The following is a 15,526-nucleotide window of genomic DNA, read 5'->3' on the forward strand; positions in this document are numbered from 1 at the left end:
ATAAGAGTTGAAGGCATTTATCTGGGAGAGGAAGACTACAAGAGTAATGTGGGGCAAGCGTGTCTTCCAATACGGCAAGTTAAAGATTTCCTTATTTGAAGGGATATTTTAGAGTTACACTGTTAAGGCTCATATACATTTCCAGGCAGAAATGTCTAATTCAAAATGGAAAAGGATGATATTAAGTGGGAGGGCAGTGGAGTTCAATAGAGGAATTTTGAATGCAGGCTATTAAGAATAACAGCCCTACATATATTCATAATGTAGCAGGAAGTATTCGGGTCTATATTAAAAGACCCAAGAGGTGTTTCAGGTAACACCTCTTGGGCGACACGCAATAAGCGAACGCACTAAAGCGCGAACGCTCAAAACAGCAATTTCTTTCCCTGGGAAAGAAATCGCTTGGCCATCCCAGTGTGTTTGCCCCTTTTCTCACTGTAGTGCAGTCTCGGAGTCGGGATATATTTAGTTAGCGGGGTGTGGGGGGTGAAGCCCCACACATGTTGTAGTGTGATTGTGCTAGTGGTTTCTTTCCCGGGGAAAGAAACCACTGTTTTGAGCATTTGCGCTTTAGTGCGTCCACTCGTTATGTGTCGACCTAGAGGTGTTCGCTGAAACAGCTCTTGGGTCTTTTAATATAGACCCAAGTATTCCAAGAATTAAGTCAACACAAGAAGGGAGAAAGAAGAATTTTCTAATAGGATGACTGCAAGTAGGACTACATAAAATAGGCAAGAGGGGGATGTAATTTATTGGAGAAAACTGGCAAAGGAACCCAATGTAGTAGGAGGAAATAACCAAGTAGGAAAAATTTTAGAGTGAAATGAGGCCAAGAAGGCATTTAGACTGCAGAGGCTGCCTTCCAGTCAGGAACTGATAGAGTATAGGCAAAGAAAAGAGGATAAGGGGAATCCTTACGGGAAAGATCTGCTCTGATGACATTTTTGGTTGAATCTGAAACAGAAGCTGCTGTTTAAAAAAGATGGGGATAAATCAGTAGGGCATATAAAATGCTACTCTAAAAAAGATTAGAAGAAACTGGAAAAGCAGTTTACAAGGGAACAATGGGAGGACATATGCATGGCTCCAAAGTATGTTACAAAGTCCAGAAGGTTTAGAATCTTAAGTGTTTGCATAAGTATTTTGTACCCTAAGAAGGTTTCAAGGAATTTTTCCTCTGGTTGATAGCAAATGTTGGAGTTGTGATGCGGAAGAAAGAGAACTGAGAACATGTTTTTGGGGGAGTAATGAGTTGGCAGCTTTCAAAAATTCCTTAGAGTTCTGTCAGAAATATTGGGTCAGCAAATGTCTGAAACTAAGGAAATTAATTTTTTAGTGGAGATAATAGGATATGAGTTGACTAGATATAGGCCTCAGTTTTAATTCTGTTAGCTGCCAAAAAAGCAATCTCTAGAAAATGGAAATCAAAAGTGTAAACCAGCTGTATTTGAAGTACTGAATATTATAAAAGAGACAAAAGAACTGGAAAAGGGACCTTTAGAAAAGGTGCAAATTATATAAAAATGGCAACTGTGGGAACAATACATGCTGCATAATTAGGAAGAAGGAGTGATGTTTATAGGAAGGCAGGAATTCAGCGATTTAATTTTGGATCGATATTCTACAAAGAAAAGATGATGCAACTATGTAAATTGATTTTTTTGTTAATGTTTGCCTATGTCATGCATGATTTTTAATAAAGGTGCTTAAAAATCTAAATCCTAGAATGCCACCTTGACACAAACATCCATAGTTTCTTTACTTATGGACAGAGTTCAAAACCTGTGAAATTCAGTCCAAACTCTGCTTCACTATCCCCTTCATCAGCAGTGCTAGTCCACAGGGGTTTATGGTTAATGGCTTCTTCTATCCTTGTAGTTCAGTTTGCTTGATATCACATGAAGATACTTCATTCGCTTCTGAGACATCAATGGTCTCAGTTTTAGGACAGCCCTTCAGCTGGTGATTATCACCAACCTTTGCACAATTTACAGTGGTTGCTGAGGTCTCCATTAGAGAGACCTTTTGTTACAACTACCCCCAACCCTCTTTTCACAAGGAATTTTGGGATGTCAATGGGATACATATGGTTCTGTACGCAGACTTTATAACAGCAAATGGAAACGCACTCTTCTATTTGGCAGCAGAGTAGTGGATTACTCCCCCCTCCCCAATGTTTTTTTCCTGAAATTCTTTTCCTTACACATTTGACCCTGGTTCTAGTTCTTAAACTGCAACTGCTATCTCCCATTTTCATAATGGATGTGTCTTGTGTTCCTTGGTTTCCCACATACTATGTAGAGACTTTTTCTCAAAGATGTTCTGTCCTTCAGTCAGAGAAATGGTACCCCTATAGAATCTTAATTTTACCCAGGAAGCACTTCAAACCTTTACAGCTAGCACCTTCCACTCCACTAAAGTTTCTGTTGTGGGAGACTTTCTTGTAGCTGTAAGTTCTGCTGGAAATGTAGAATTGCATTGCCATTTTCCACTTCTTACTTTACCTTCCATAAGGACAGAGGTTTGATGTGCACAAATCCATCCTTTTTTCCCCCTAAGGTGGCAGTCAAAGTAAATTTGATCTGTATTATCCACTTGCACATTTTTTTTCTAACCACCGGTAAAAAAGGAATACATTTCCCACACAATAGATTTTCATAGACAACTGAGAATTTATGTACAGAACAAAGTCCTTTAAGGAGAATCTGCTATTAGTCCTTTGCTACTAGGCTAGTTACCCTTTTGGGCCGTTTTAAGCCTAGTCACTTTCCCAGAGGTGAGAATCAAACCCTGTTTGTGTCTGTGATCCAGTCTGTTAGTTATGACCTTGCATCCAGTGCACTTGACATTTATCTCATTGGAGCAAAACGAGTCTCTACACTGAAGCCTCCATTCCAACTCTGGGTTGCATCTTTAGCAGCAACATAGGAGGAGGTCCCATTCTCAGTATCTGAGAACTACAGCACATTGCCTCTGTCTGTCAGAGCTATCTGAGCCATCCGTGTTAGGAGTTCCACTGTTTGAGCAATCTACTTTCTCTTACACTACGTTGGAGTTGGCACTAATTGGGATCACTTTGATGATGTTATACTCTAAATTTTCCTTCAGATCATTTGATAGGATCTTTGTTTGACCCTCAGTGCAGGAAATGGTGCACCCTCCATTTGTGTTGTCAACCCTGGTCTTTTGAGTCCTTATGTCCTCATTTTCAACCCAAAGACAGCAATACTGAATGCCTGAAACCACACCCTTCAAGAAGCGCAGAAGTCTTCAAGGAACTTTGGAAGATTTCCCTTATGGAGGTTCTCAGTGTATATGTAAAGGATGCACACGGATTCCACTGCAGAATCTCATTCCAGATACTGACCATTAAATGGGAAGACTCCCCTCAATACCTTCCTGAAGGTCCCAGGTTTGTTGAGATTTCATAACAAAAACCACAAAGCAGGTGACTAAACAGCACAAATAAAAACTTTTATTCTCTCTGATGTCTCGGCAATACTGCCTTCATGATGTCTCGGCAATACTGCCTTCATGGAGGATAAACACTAAAAAAACACCAGTTCTTTATATAACACACAATTAAGCACATAATACATAACACCAATTATCACAATAATTAAAGCTTGCCAATTAAGCTCTACATTCATTCCCTTTGGTACCATAGTGTCAAACTTTAATATATACAGAGCTTCTTTGTATACGTTTATTTTTAATGTTTTTGTCTGTTTGAATAAAATCTATTTTCTCCAAACTAGTACCTTGTAAATCCACAGACTGACCCTCATGGACTGTGTAAAAATGTTCAGCCACTGATTCTTTAACTTTTTTAATGTCTTGAATATGCTCTACAAGTCTAGTCTTGAAAGCCCTTTTAGACCCCCCCCAAAGTAAAATTTGTTGCAGGGACATTTCAGGCCATAAATAATGCCCCCAGTATCGCACTTAAAATGACCTTTCACCTTAAATTTAAGTCCATTAATTCCATCAAAACTAGATGCAATATATTTGCAGGCTTTACATCTACCACAAGTGATAGTACCCTGACTTGCATGCATGTTTATGGAAGGCATAACTGTACCTTTCACCAGGAATTTTTTTATACTTCTTCAACTATAAGATATTTTTAGTCTATTTGGCATCCATAAATGAGTCTTTTAATTTCACATAATCCCAATAATATTTAACCAGATTAGTTACTACCTCACTAAAGCAACTATATGTACTCACAAAATATGCATCTGATATTTTACTGTCCTTCACTAGTACACCTTTATTTTTCTTAAAATATCCTCCATCTCTTGTACTTACTTTTAAACATGCTTTATTCAACATTTAATATAGCCTCTAAATTCAAACCTATTACGTGCTGTTATGTAGTCCAATCTCGCCTACATTCTTACCCGTGGGGTTAGACTCCGACTCTGCCAACTTTTTTAGCTCGAAGTGTTTCTATTGGCTGGGCTAAGATGGCATCCCATGCTGCACTGCTGTATCGCCAGATCTCATTTGCCACTTGTGTACCTCGGACGTGGTCTCGCTCTTGGCTGTGGCTAAGTACCCTTTGTATTCCTTATCGGAGAAATTTGTTGCAAACAAAAAAATATTTTAATAGCTATTGTGTGTTCTTGTCTTGTGGAAAAATTGTTTTGGATCGTTTTTTCTGTGGTATCACACTAGCTGTTTCCAACGGGCTAGGCCCGTTTCCAGTTAGAGGACCTAGTCGCAGCAAACTAGATCTGGGGATAGAGAGTAGTGCAGCATGGGATACCATCTTAGCCCAACCAATAGAAAGACTTCGAGCTAACAACTTTGGCAGAGTCAGAGCCGACATTCAGCTCTGAACCCCACGGGTAAGAATGTGAGGCGAGATGGACTACATACATCGAACGTTATGATGAGTACATAACTTCTTGTTCTTAACATCTCTTCTTGAGATTCTGTTCTATCATTACACAGTCTTTGTAAACACACCAATTCACCATAGGGCAAAGCCTCTATGGTGTGTGGAGGATGGCACACCAGGTATTTCAGACTTGAGGTGACAAAAGAACTCTTGGTCCATCCCCCCCCCCCCTTCTCTGGATGAGGAGGTGCTATTTGAGGTCTCTTCTTCCTGGGTAGTTCTGACTCTGATAACCAGGTAAGCGAGAGAGAACCTGTTGTACAGTGCATACCTTGTAAGCCAGGCAAAACTTTGCACCTGTCCCAGGATGGACCTCACTGGAGTAAAAACCCATTGTGGACTATATAATGGCAGCTGCCACCAAGTTTGTTGGGTCATCCTGTGAACAAGTGGTCCAGGACAATGGACTGTGTGCTTCAGGGATGTTTCTCTTGAGTGTTAGTAACTCCTATGACATGGTTCATAGATAGGTACTAGGCTATTGGCCCTAGGGCCTATATACGCCTAGCCAAAAAGGTACCCTGGCTTTCGCCACCCAAGAAAATTATTTTCCTGTGCTGTCGAGCAGAGCCACAGGGGTGATCCCTGGGGTGACTTTCCTATTTCCCATCCAATCAAGATTTTTCTTGAGTGCTAATGAGGAGCTTTGTTTGATATAGATAGGTAGTTTGTTCTAGAGTATGGGAAGTCTCTGGGACAGGAATCTATCCCTCCAGCATATTCTGTTTATTGTAGTGACAAAGTTTAGGTCCCTAGAGCGTGTAGCTTGGAGGGATTGAGATTTCTTTAAGTGGACCATGTCCAACAGCTCTGGGTTTGACATAGCTTTGTATGTTAAGCAGAGATCACCACTGAGTAGGTGGTATGCGACAGAGTAAAGCTGGAGTATTTTGAGACTGTCTACATAGGGCATCTTTTGAGGCCAGTAATCCTCTTTGTGAGCTATTTCTGCAGCCTTTCTAGTTGTAGATGTCTTGTGAGGTACATACCAAAAGGGGCATTGTACTCTATAATGGGTCTAATGAGTGACAAGTAGAGGGGAACAATGACCTCTTTTTTTTTTTTTTTCCTGGATGAGAAACCTTTTGTGATGAGGTGTGCCATGTTGAAGGATTTCCTGACTACTGTGGTGATGTGATTATCAAAGGAGAGACGGATCTTTAGTACCCCAGGCAGTTGCAAGCATATTCTCAAGTGGATACAATTATATCTCCAACATATCCATGAGACTGCTACTGTAAATGGAGGTCAGGAAAGTGGGCATTGCTTTGAGCTGCTCTGCCTAGTTACATTTGTGTTGCTCTGTGGGCAAGTTTAAGGTGTTAGATAATGTCCTTTGTGAAGGTTCCTCACGTTTGGTCCCAAGGTTAAAGAAAAGCTCCTGAAAAGCAAACGGGAAGGAAGAGAAAACCATCTGCCATAGAAGTGCTCTTTGAATCCCCTCTAAAGTCATCCTATAGAAACCAAGAGGGGGCTAAAGCCCTTGTTTAAGAAGTCTTAGCACCTTCCCTTTGACCTCTTTGCAGGAGCAACTGAGGCAGAGTGGGGCCCTTTAGTGGACGCCACCCTAGAGATGCCTGTAATATGTGGTGGGGTTCAGATATGCTTCCTCTGGGAAACCACTTTAGCATCCCTGAGGGTTTACCTGACTACTCCACTGTAGAGGTAGTGGGGAGTTCTCTTCACCTTGGTGCATAGTTTGCCATCATGCAAGACACATTTGTGAAGAACATAATATCCAGAGGCTATTTGTAGCAACATCCAGGCTGTCATTTCTGCCCGTCTGACATGACATCTCGACACAGCAGCAGCCCAGGAGACTATCTGAGCCTTCCCCAAGTTCTCCCAGACCAGAGAGGGTTTTGGTGTCAGACATTCCATATTTTTAGCTCCCAATAATTCAAACTATCTCAAGCTGATTTTATACATAAGCAGCCTCAACAGTTTTGCAAAAAAGATAGTTTCAGATAGTCATGGTGCAAGCAATTCTGTTTTCAAAAAGGGAAATGGATGTGATTTTATAGACAGCCTGGATGTCTACCTTCATATAAAGATTACATTGCCATCCATAAGCATCTCCGTCTTTTTTTTACCTTGCAGCTAGTTACCAATTCTGAGCATTGCCTTACACACTCACCAAAGCACACTGTGCTCAAGTGCACATTGGTAGTCGTGACCTATCACAGACCACATGGGATCTGCAGTTTTGTGCACCTAGATGAATGGGTCATTGTTACCACATTAAGAGCTTTTCCACAAGGGACTGTTTGCTTTGTCTGTCTGTCCTTGAGCATTTCGCTAAATCTTTTAAAATCCTAGCTGGAGTTTTCTCAAGCTATCAATCATAGGATGTCATCTCAACAGGAGATTTGAGGATGGCAAAACTTCCAGTTTGTATTCTCATCTCTATGGTCTGCATCTCAAAGCTCCAACAAATTCCTTTCTTGCATCCTCTGTTCAGATCTTATGTTTGATGGCTGTCTCAATCACTCTGGTTCCATGTACAAATTAGTTGAAGGTGTTAGTGGGCTCTGTTTCTACATCTTAACCTTGGCCATCTCTCATACATCTTCTTCAATGGCCACTGTCACTACAGATGCTTCCTCTCTGGTATGGAGAGACATTTTGAGGGGGAGAACATCCTAAGGAATATGGAATCTGCAAGAGGCCCATGTTTATATAGATTTTCTTGGAGATCAGGGTCATCTTCCTAGGATTGCAGGATTTTCATTACTTTCTTCCCCTGTATGTAATCTCTCTCTATATGGGCAATGCTTTCCTAATTTGGTATCAAGACTATGGAACCTGATGCCTCCTATGCTGCGAGGCCGTGAGAGTAACATTGTGAGACGTCTTAAAATTTATTGATATAGTGCACATCCCAGGATAGACAAATCTAGCAATAGTCTCAGCTAATGTATTTTGATGGCTTAAGACTGGGGGCTCAATTTTTTTTAGTATCGTGGATAGATTGCTTTTGAAGCCAGCCTTGCTGCATCCTCTCTGCTTCCCTGACCAACACCATGTAGTAGCTTTTTGTTTTTGTCCTGGTCTCTCCACAGGGATAGACACCCAAGAAGGTGCTAGTCCATCAATGGCCTCTTGGACTCCTTTATGCCTCCCTTCCATCATCTTTCATGACAACATTTTTGCCAAAAAACTTTGCTGTACAATACCACAGTTATCCTCATAGCTTCCTGTTGGCTCAAGCAAATTTGATTCCCCAGCTTCAGACTCACCCAAAGAAATAGCCCTGGCTTACTTGATCCCAGTCTGGATCTGCTATCTCCATCTAGCAAGCCTTACCAGGACATAACCTCTCTGAATCTAACTGCATAATTTCTCCATTTCCAGTGCTGGCCAAAGATGCTTCAGTAACCCTAGTGGGGAAAAGCAGGATTTCAGGAAGGATAAACAACTTTCTCTCACTCCTATTACTGGGTGTCAAGTATCTCTAAACAGAACTGTCAGATTGCATTATGCATGTGTTTCTCAGAAGGATACAACTCATTCTACAGGAGTAAATGGCAAAGCCTTTCTCTTTAAGCAGTTCTACAGGATGTGGCTCATTTTTTAACAGCCACCTTTTGTTTTGCAGTTTATTGCAACTTTACTTGATTTTGGCTCTAGTTTCTCCATCATTAGAGCTCAATTGGTAGTTATTTTCCAACTTTTACTAAGGCTTCAATTCTATCTTATTAACCTTACAAAAGGAATTTTAAAGTCTCCTTAAGAGAAACTAATCTCTTGACCTATTAATCTCTATCCACCACTGGAATTGGACTTTATGCTAGAGGCCTTAATTCTGTCCCCTTCAAACCCACTCTTTCCTGTGACTTAAAATATCTCTCCTAGAAGACTTTGCTTCTGATGACTATTGTAACAGTCGGGAGACTCTCCAAACTGCATTCTGTCCCTGCACTCCACCAACCAACGTATTTGGTTTTCTACAAGTACTAAGATTTTCTCCATACTAACTTCTACATTGTCTAAAGTCACTTATGAATTTACCTTAAATTAGATCATTCACCTTCCCATAATTTTTCCCCAAACCATTCCAAATGAGACAAGTATTTGGTTCATTCTGAGGATGTTCATATGCACCTACAAGTTTTACCTACATCATACTGAGGATTTTGAGGAGAGTAATCAACTTTCTCACTCCTGTTCCTATGTCTCAAAAGTTAATCTGTCCAGATTGCTTGTCAGGTTGCACTATTCATGTTTGTCCCATAATTAAAACGTTACTGTTAACGAAAGGCACTTTCTACAAGGTCCGTAGCAACTTCCATGGCCTTTTTCAAAATTTCCTCAGTTGATATTTGTGCTACAACATGGCTGCAGTGCACACCTTTATACAATATTGCATACTAGATAAGATGATCAAAGTCTAGATCTCCATCCACAAGGGTATCCTACATGATGTCACCCAGGGATATTTAGTACATTGAAATTCTAAGTTGAAGTGGATGGATTGGATAACATGTACTTTGACATCCTACCCACCTTTTTCCTCCAGATTGTCACTTGATGTTTTGGACAGACCTAGTGGGCCTATACTTGAAGCCTATCTAAAGGCTGTGAGGTGACCCAGCTGCATTGTAGGATAAGGAAGGAGCTCTAGCTCCTGAGTGAGCAGAAGTTACTGGTTGAAGATTGCCCATAAGTCAACGTGGGTGGATTAATCAAGACCCAGTGAGTATGTACAAGGCTTCCATTTAGCATGACCAAAGTAAAAGTAAATAAATTCTAAAGATGTTTAAGCACAGATTTAGGAATGCATTTACTGAAAAAAGATAACAGTAAAAACTAGTGAGCAAAAACTGGTAAAAAAAAAAAAAAATCAGTATCTTTTTTTGAGGAAGGAATGAACTCTCTCCAGGGCTTGATGCTTAAATCTGAGAACATATTTCCCAACCTTAGGTCGAGGATACACTAACCACTTTTGGGAAGAGTGAAGTGTAAAAGTATAGATGGTGTAAATATTAGCCCAAGAATGTTGACCGATATGTCAACAGACGTAATGCCTGGTTGTTTAGTAGGGAAGAACATTTTCATTTTTAGTCATGCAAGTACTGATGTGCTCTAATGTCACATACTTTGTAAATGTGTATTTCAAGTTTTCTAAAATCAAACCAGCAAACCCAACTGCAAGTGGGATTAGTTTATTAAATTCTGCTCCTGAGACAGGGGATTACTGATGTATCCGATAATCCACAGAATCAAAAGTCAGGCATTCAGTAGATTTTTGGATGAATGGAAATTCTAATATATGAGTTCACACTAAACAATATTAATTCAGGTAAGTGGAGATTCCCAGGAAATGTTTTACTATTTGGATGGTTAAGAGCTTCAGGAAATGTTATGATAATTATTCTTTTACAGTTTGGGAAAATAGGAATATTCCTTTATAGCAGGGGTGTCCAACCTTTTGGCTTGCTGGATCCGCATTGAGTGAACAGAAATTGTCTTGGGGCTGCATGTTAAATATATATAGTTAACTCTTTCACTGCCACGGGTGGCTAAAGTCGACCTCCTACCTGTACTGTAGGTGGATTCGAACAATGAATAAATGTAATAAATGCTTAATATTTGCCATAAAATTCTAATTCTTAATCGAACAGTTAACTGTAACATCTTGGTTAAAAAAATATATATATATATATATACATATATATATATATATATATATATATATATATATATATATTTTTTTTTTTTTTTTTTAACAAATAGGTACAGAACCCTTCCATTTTTATGAGATCATACCTCTTGATTTTTGCTGGTTTCTTAAAGATGTTTTATGGCACATAGGGAAGACGCTCTGACTGAAACATAGCCTAGGTAGAGATTGTCAGCCCAGGTGCTGGAGGAGTCAATGACGTGGGAAAAGGAATGTTGAGGTAAAAGGCTGCTCAGTTCTTGGAGGGAGGGGGGAACAGAATGTGAGAAAATGTTCAAGGGCACACCCAAGACACAAGACCTGGTGGTGACGCTATAGCTATGATAACAGTCCTCAAAGTTGCTAGATGGCTGGGCATAATACAGGGCATATCATTATATAAGGAGGTGGATCCCCATGGCACCCTGTGCGACCACCATGTGATGTATAGCATACAAGTATACCAGTGGTGAGTAGGGAGACACGGAAAAATTCAGCTGGACAATTATTGCACCTGTGCATGCCCTGTCCACTGTTTGAACTTGGATGTTACTAGGCCCTTGGGCTGAGAAACCTTCTCATTTGGTGGGACACACTCATTGTGGAGGGGACTAATCCAAGGTAAGCTTCCAACATTGTGGACATCGTTAAGTATGTCAGAAGTATGGGAAATGCTGCTGGGAAATGCTGCAGATCTAAAGTCAGCAGTAGATGCCCAAAAAGTATCTATATAACAAAGATTTTTTTCATATTGCCATTTTTTGCAATCATGATGTCTGCTCTAAGATGCAGATTTGTTATAGTATGAAGACCAGAGTGATCAGTAAAACTCAAGAGATCTGCATTGGTATTTATTTTTCTGAGCATAGTTTAGGGTATCCGTGCCATTATCACAAGAATATGACATGGGATCAGTTATCTTTAAACTTCCAAATACTAACTGTGTTCTGTTTGGCTATTTCTACTTCCTGTACATAAATGGCTGTATTTCCAAAAAGCTGACTATAGTCCTAGAACATTTTCAAGGTTTGGTACAGGAATAATTACCTATAATAAAACTCATAGTCTGTGCTCTCAGTTCCAAAGGCAAAGGAAAAGTGCATCTTGAATTTTAATTACAAAACAAAATTAAATGACAATTTTTATACTATAGTATTCACTTCTGTACAGAAAAAATCCAGTGTTACAGAAGCACAAGGTATTTGTCATTGGTAAGATTTTTTTTTTAAACTGAATGTTTTATGGAGGTAGTCTGTCAATATCTTATCACCATATCCCTACATTACTCTTCCTGGAATCATTATAAAATTATCGGGACAAACATGAGAATATTCAGCTTTATACAGCCCACTGCATGAGCTAACAGAATCTAGAAAAACAGGCTGCATATTCTCAAATACGTAAATGTCTTCCTAAATAAGTAAAATAACCATATGCTATATATTTAAAATGACAGTAAAAATCATATAGTCCGAGTAACAGCTATTATTTTAGATATGATTTCAGAAGACACCTTAATGACAGGATTCTGAGATATACTTAGTTGTCCACCTGAAATTTATGAAATGAATATGAAAAAAAAGCAGTAACCAATGTGTATGTGGTAATATTAGCAGTACCTAGTCATACAGGACCAAATTTCTGACTCTCTTGAAATTTTCTAACAAATTTCACAGGAAAATGCCAGAACTCTCATTCCAGAATTTACTTTTCTGTTGGTGACGTCAAATACAAAGACACATACACAATTGTATCTTCATGTAGTGTGGGTCATTGCTTAAGTCTAAATTTGGTAGGAAGAACAAGCATAAACCCACCAATACAAAACTTCCTTAAGAAAATAAGCTTGGTTTTATTTCTGAAGCAATATCATCATAAAATGGATATATTCTGAAGTACTGCATTCTTCTGAGCAAAAGTCATACCACCAACCCTAATGGAAACTGTTTATAATGCAGCAACTGGACTTTAAGCATGCCAAATAATCCATATGTCAATCCCTTTGATTTATTAACAAAATGTTCAGGGAATTATAACATGATCTGACAAAAACTACAGCCTTCTACACTTAAAGACTTAGCTGATTGCCACCCATTTGTTCCCCAGTCTTTGTGAGCTCGGATGAGATACTAGACATTCTTCAAAAATCCGTAGAGTTGACAGGTACGTTAATTCAGTACAACACACTCTCTCTCCCATGCACGCGCGCACACACACTCACTCTCCTTCTACCTTCACGCACACAAACATTTTGCTTTCATGCATGAACTCACTCACTCTGCACTTACCTATTAATACAGTTAGGTGCTGCCCTTTTCAAAGGCAATGACGGCAAATCCGTACATGAATCCCTCTTCTCGCAAACACACACACACACACACACACACACTGATTCTTCAGCATGAAATAACACAGAGGCACAAACACACAGATCCTACTTCGGTACAAAAAAAGAGAATGGTGCTTTGGCGCATGCGTACATCAATGGTTACAGGTCACTGTTGCGAAAAACAAATGAAAAAAGTGTTTTGGCACATGCGTAGACTGAAGTTGCAGTTAAAGGCTGTGGACCACATGGAAGAGCTCTGAGGGCTGAATGCGGCCCGTGGGCCGCAGGTTGGACACATCTGCTTTATAGGGGGCTCAGATCTCTCACCAGCTCAGTTGTTGAGCAACACACACAAAAACAAGTTCTGTTTCAGCTACTGTACTGAAGTAATGGGAATGTTTGTTTCAGTTCTGCTCCAGGCTACAAAGATCCTTTGTTTGGGGAAAAACGTAGACAGCTCTATAGGAGGAACAGCAGATGTTCTGTACAAGTTTAATATGTTCAAGGACAGCAGGTAGCTGCAAGTGCTATAACCAATACCACCACAGAAAATAGACACACTGCGAGTTGTGGTTGAGAGAGAGAGAGGCACCTCGTGTTGAGTGTCCAAAGAGAGCTGTGCAGCAACATCCTTCCCAAGTGGAAGCTCGGATGCCCAGATAGAGCAACCCTTTAAAATGCTGCACATTCGAAAGATCATTGAACAAATCAAGCAAATGCAGAAATAGTTTGAGTTTAATAAGGACAGGAATACTGAAAGGCTGCAATTATTAAATTGCTTGAAGTAATAAATCTTTGAAGTGCTTTGTATTTAGTGAAGGTAAAATTGATCGATGTAATTCGTTACATCAGTTACAACAAAAAATGTGGTGGTGCAATATATAGCTTTAAATTCTATGGAGCTGAATGTCCTGTGGTACATCTAGAGAAGTTCAGTTTTTAGATGTATGTCATGGAGGCAAAGCACCAGATTGACTCTTGCTTACTGGCCATTCTACCTTAATGCCATTGTACGATATTCACAGTGAATGAAACCTGCTAGAGATGAAATGTCAACAGTGCAGCTTTTCCACACCTTATGACTTTCTGCAAAAACGACTTTCCTCAAAGATTTATGGTTATGTTGAGTACATCATATCACAACAGTTTATTCCTTTATACTTCTGTGCTCTACTTCAGTATTGACAGAGTGCAACATTTGCATCTTTGAAGTAAGTGTTTTGAGAAATGAGACAGAATAATTTTATATCTTAGGAAAACTAAATTCATTTTGTATCTTTTTAAGCTTGGGCATATTGATGATGACTGCATTACAGAACTGGCTATTTTTTATAAGATGAGAAAAGCGAGGATGGTGGATCTTGTTTCTGAGGTAAGGATCCAGCAGAATATTTCCAGTTTATTTACAATGTGTGAAATGGAATACTTGTGTAATTTCAGTCTCTAGGTGGCACTGTACAACTGTATATTCAGAGCAAAAGGGCTTTTTTAGTGTGGTTGAGAATGTGGCTTCATTGCAGGTCTGCATTTAATTTTAAAGACAAAAGTAAGCAGTAGCACACAAATGTAGTAAGGGGAGATATATGTATATTATTGCAATGAATTACCTTGTTTTATTATTTTTTTCAAAATAACTAGGGATCTAACACACTGATTCCATAAATGTGTCAAAATGTACCCTAGTAGTTTTAAATGAAACGTTCTGAGTAAATATTTCAGAGTTATTTTAGCCCTAGGCTGGAGCTAGTTTTCCAGAAGGGGTTACAACAGTGCATCTATCAAAAGGTATATCTGGTGTCCAGTCCCAAACTACATAGTTTTTTTTCTTCTGTTTGGCAGCTACTGATTTGAATATTATGTTTTTTTTTTTTTTTTTTTTTTAACAGATTTATCTCCCTTCCTTTCTTTTTGGCTTTCTGAAGTGGCAATACCTTCAGCCATATCTTAAGTTTCGAACATCTTGTTTTCACAGTTGCCTTTATGAAAAACACAACACACACACTAGTTCAAATTTATTGTAGGGCTTGTACGAAAGTGCTTAAAGCAAAAATTGACTTGAACAATGAATAAATGAATTTTAAACCAAATAACAGAAGATGCAGTGAAATCTATCTTAAAAAATCTTTTAAGGCAACAATGTATGCAGAAAAGGAACACTGCCATTAATCAGATTTAAAAATATTTTACACATTTAAATACAACTATTTCATTATCCAGAAATTGAAGTATGAAATGGCAAATTATTTAATGACCATTAGTGTGTAAGGGTATTGTGGTGGTGCTGCGATAGCATTGTCGCCTCACAGTAAGAAGCTGTCCGGTTCGATTCTCAGCTAGAGCGTCTTCTGCATGGAGACATGCGTGAATGGGCGTACCTTCACTGAAGGTTGTGCGTCAGGGCTGGTAACTCGACACGTAAAAATCAACTACCAATCATTAGCGGACCGGAGTTCTGCTGTGGCGACCCCTAACCGGGAAAAGCCGAAAGATACACACACACAGTGTGTAAGGATATTAAACACAAAACAGTCAAACAATCATGAATACAGTCATCACAAAAATGTTCAATGCTTGTTGCATTACAAATGTGCCAGATCCCATCAATACATGATTCAGCCAAATGTTGGTA

The 15,526-nt window shown here is 39.3% G+C and overlaps 1 protein-coding gene across 1 annotated transcript in view; it reads left to right on the forward strand.

The window, feature by feature from the left end:
* The window catches only part of MELK (maternal embryonic leucine zipper kinase), a gene marked incomplete in the record, with an annotated part of 949,965 nt that overhangs the window by 506,430 nt on the left and 428,009 nt on the right, over positions 1–15,526 (forward strand). The window contains 1 exon segment of the mRNA XM_044058955.1: positions 14,183–14,269. Within this exon segment, the coding sequence (XP_043914890.1) occupies positions 14,183–14,269 (87 nt within the window).

The sequence above is a fragment of the Protopterus annectens genome, chromosome 17.part0 (assembly GCF_019279795.1).
Source record: "Protopterus annectens isolate FY-2018-M chromosome 17.part0, PAN1.0, whole genome shotgun sequence".
Lineage (NCBI taxonomy): Eukaryota > Metazoa > Chordata > Ceratodontiformes > Protopteridae > Protopterus > Protopterus annectens.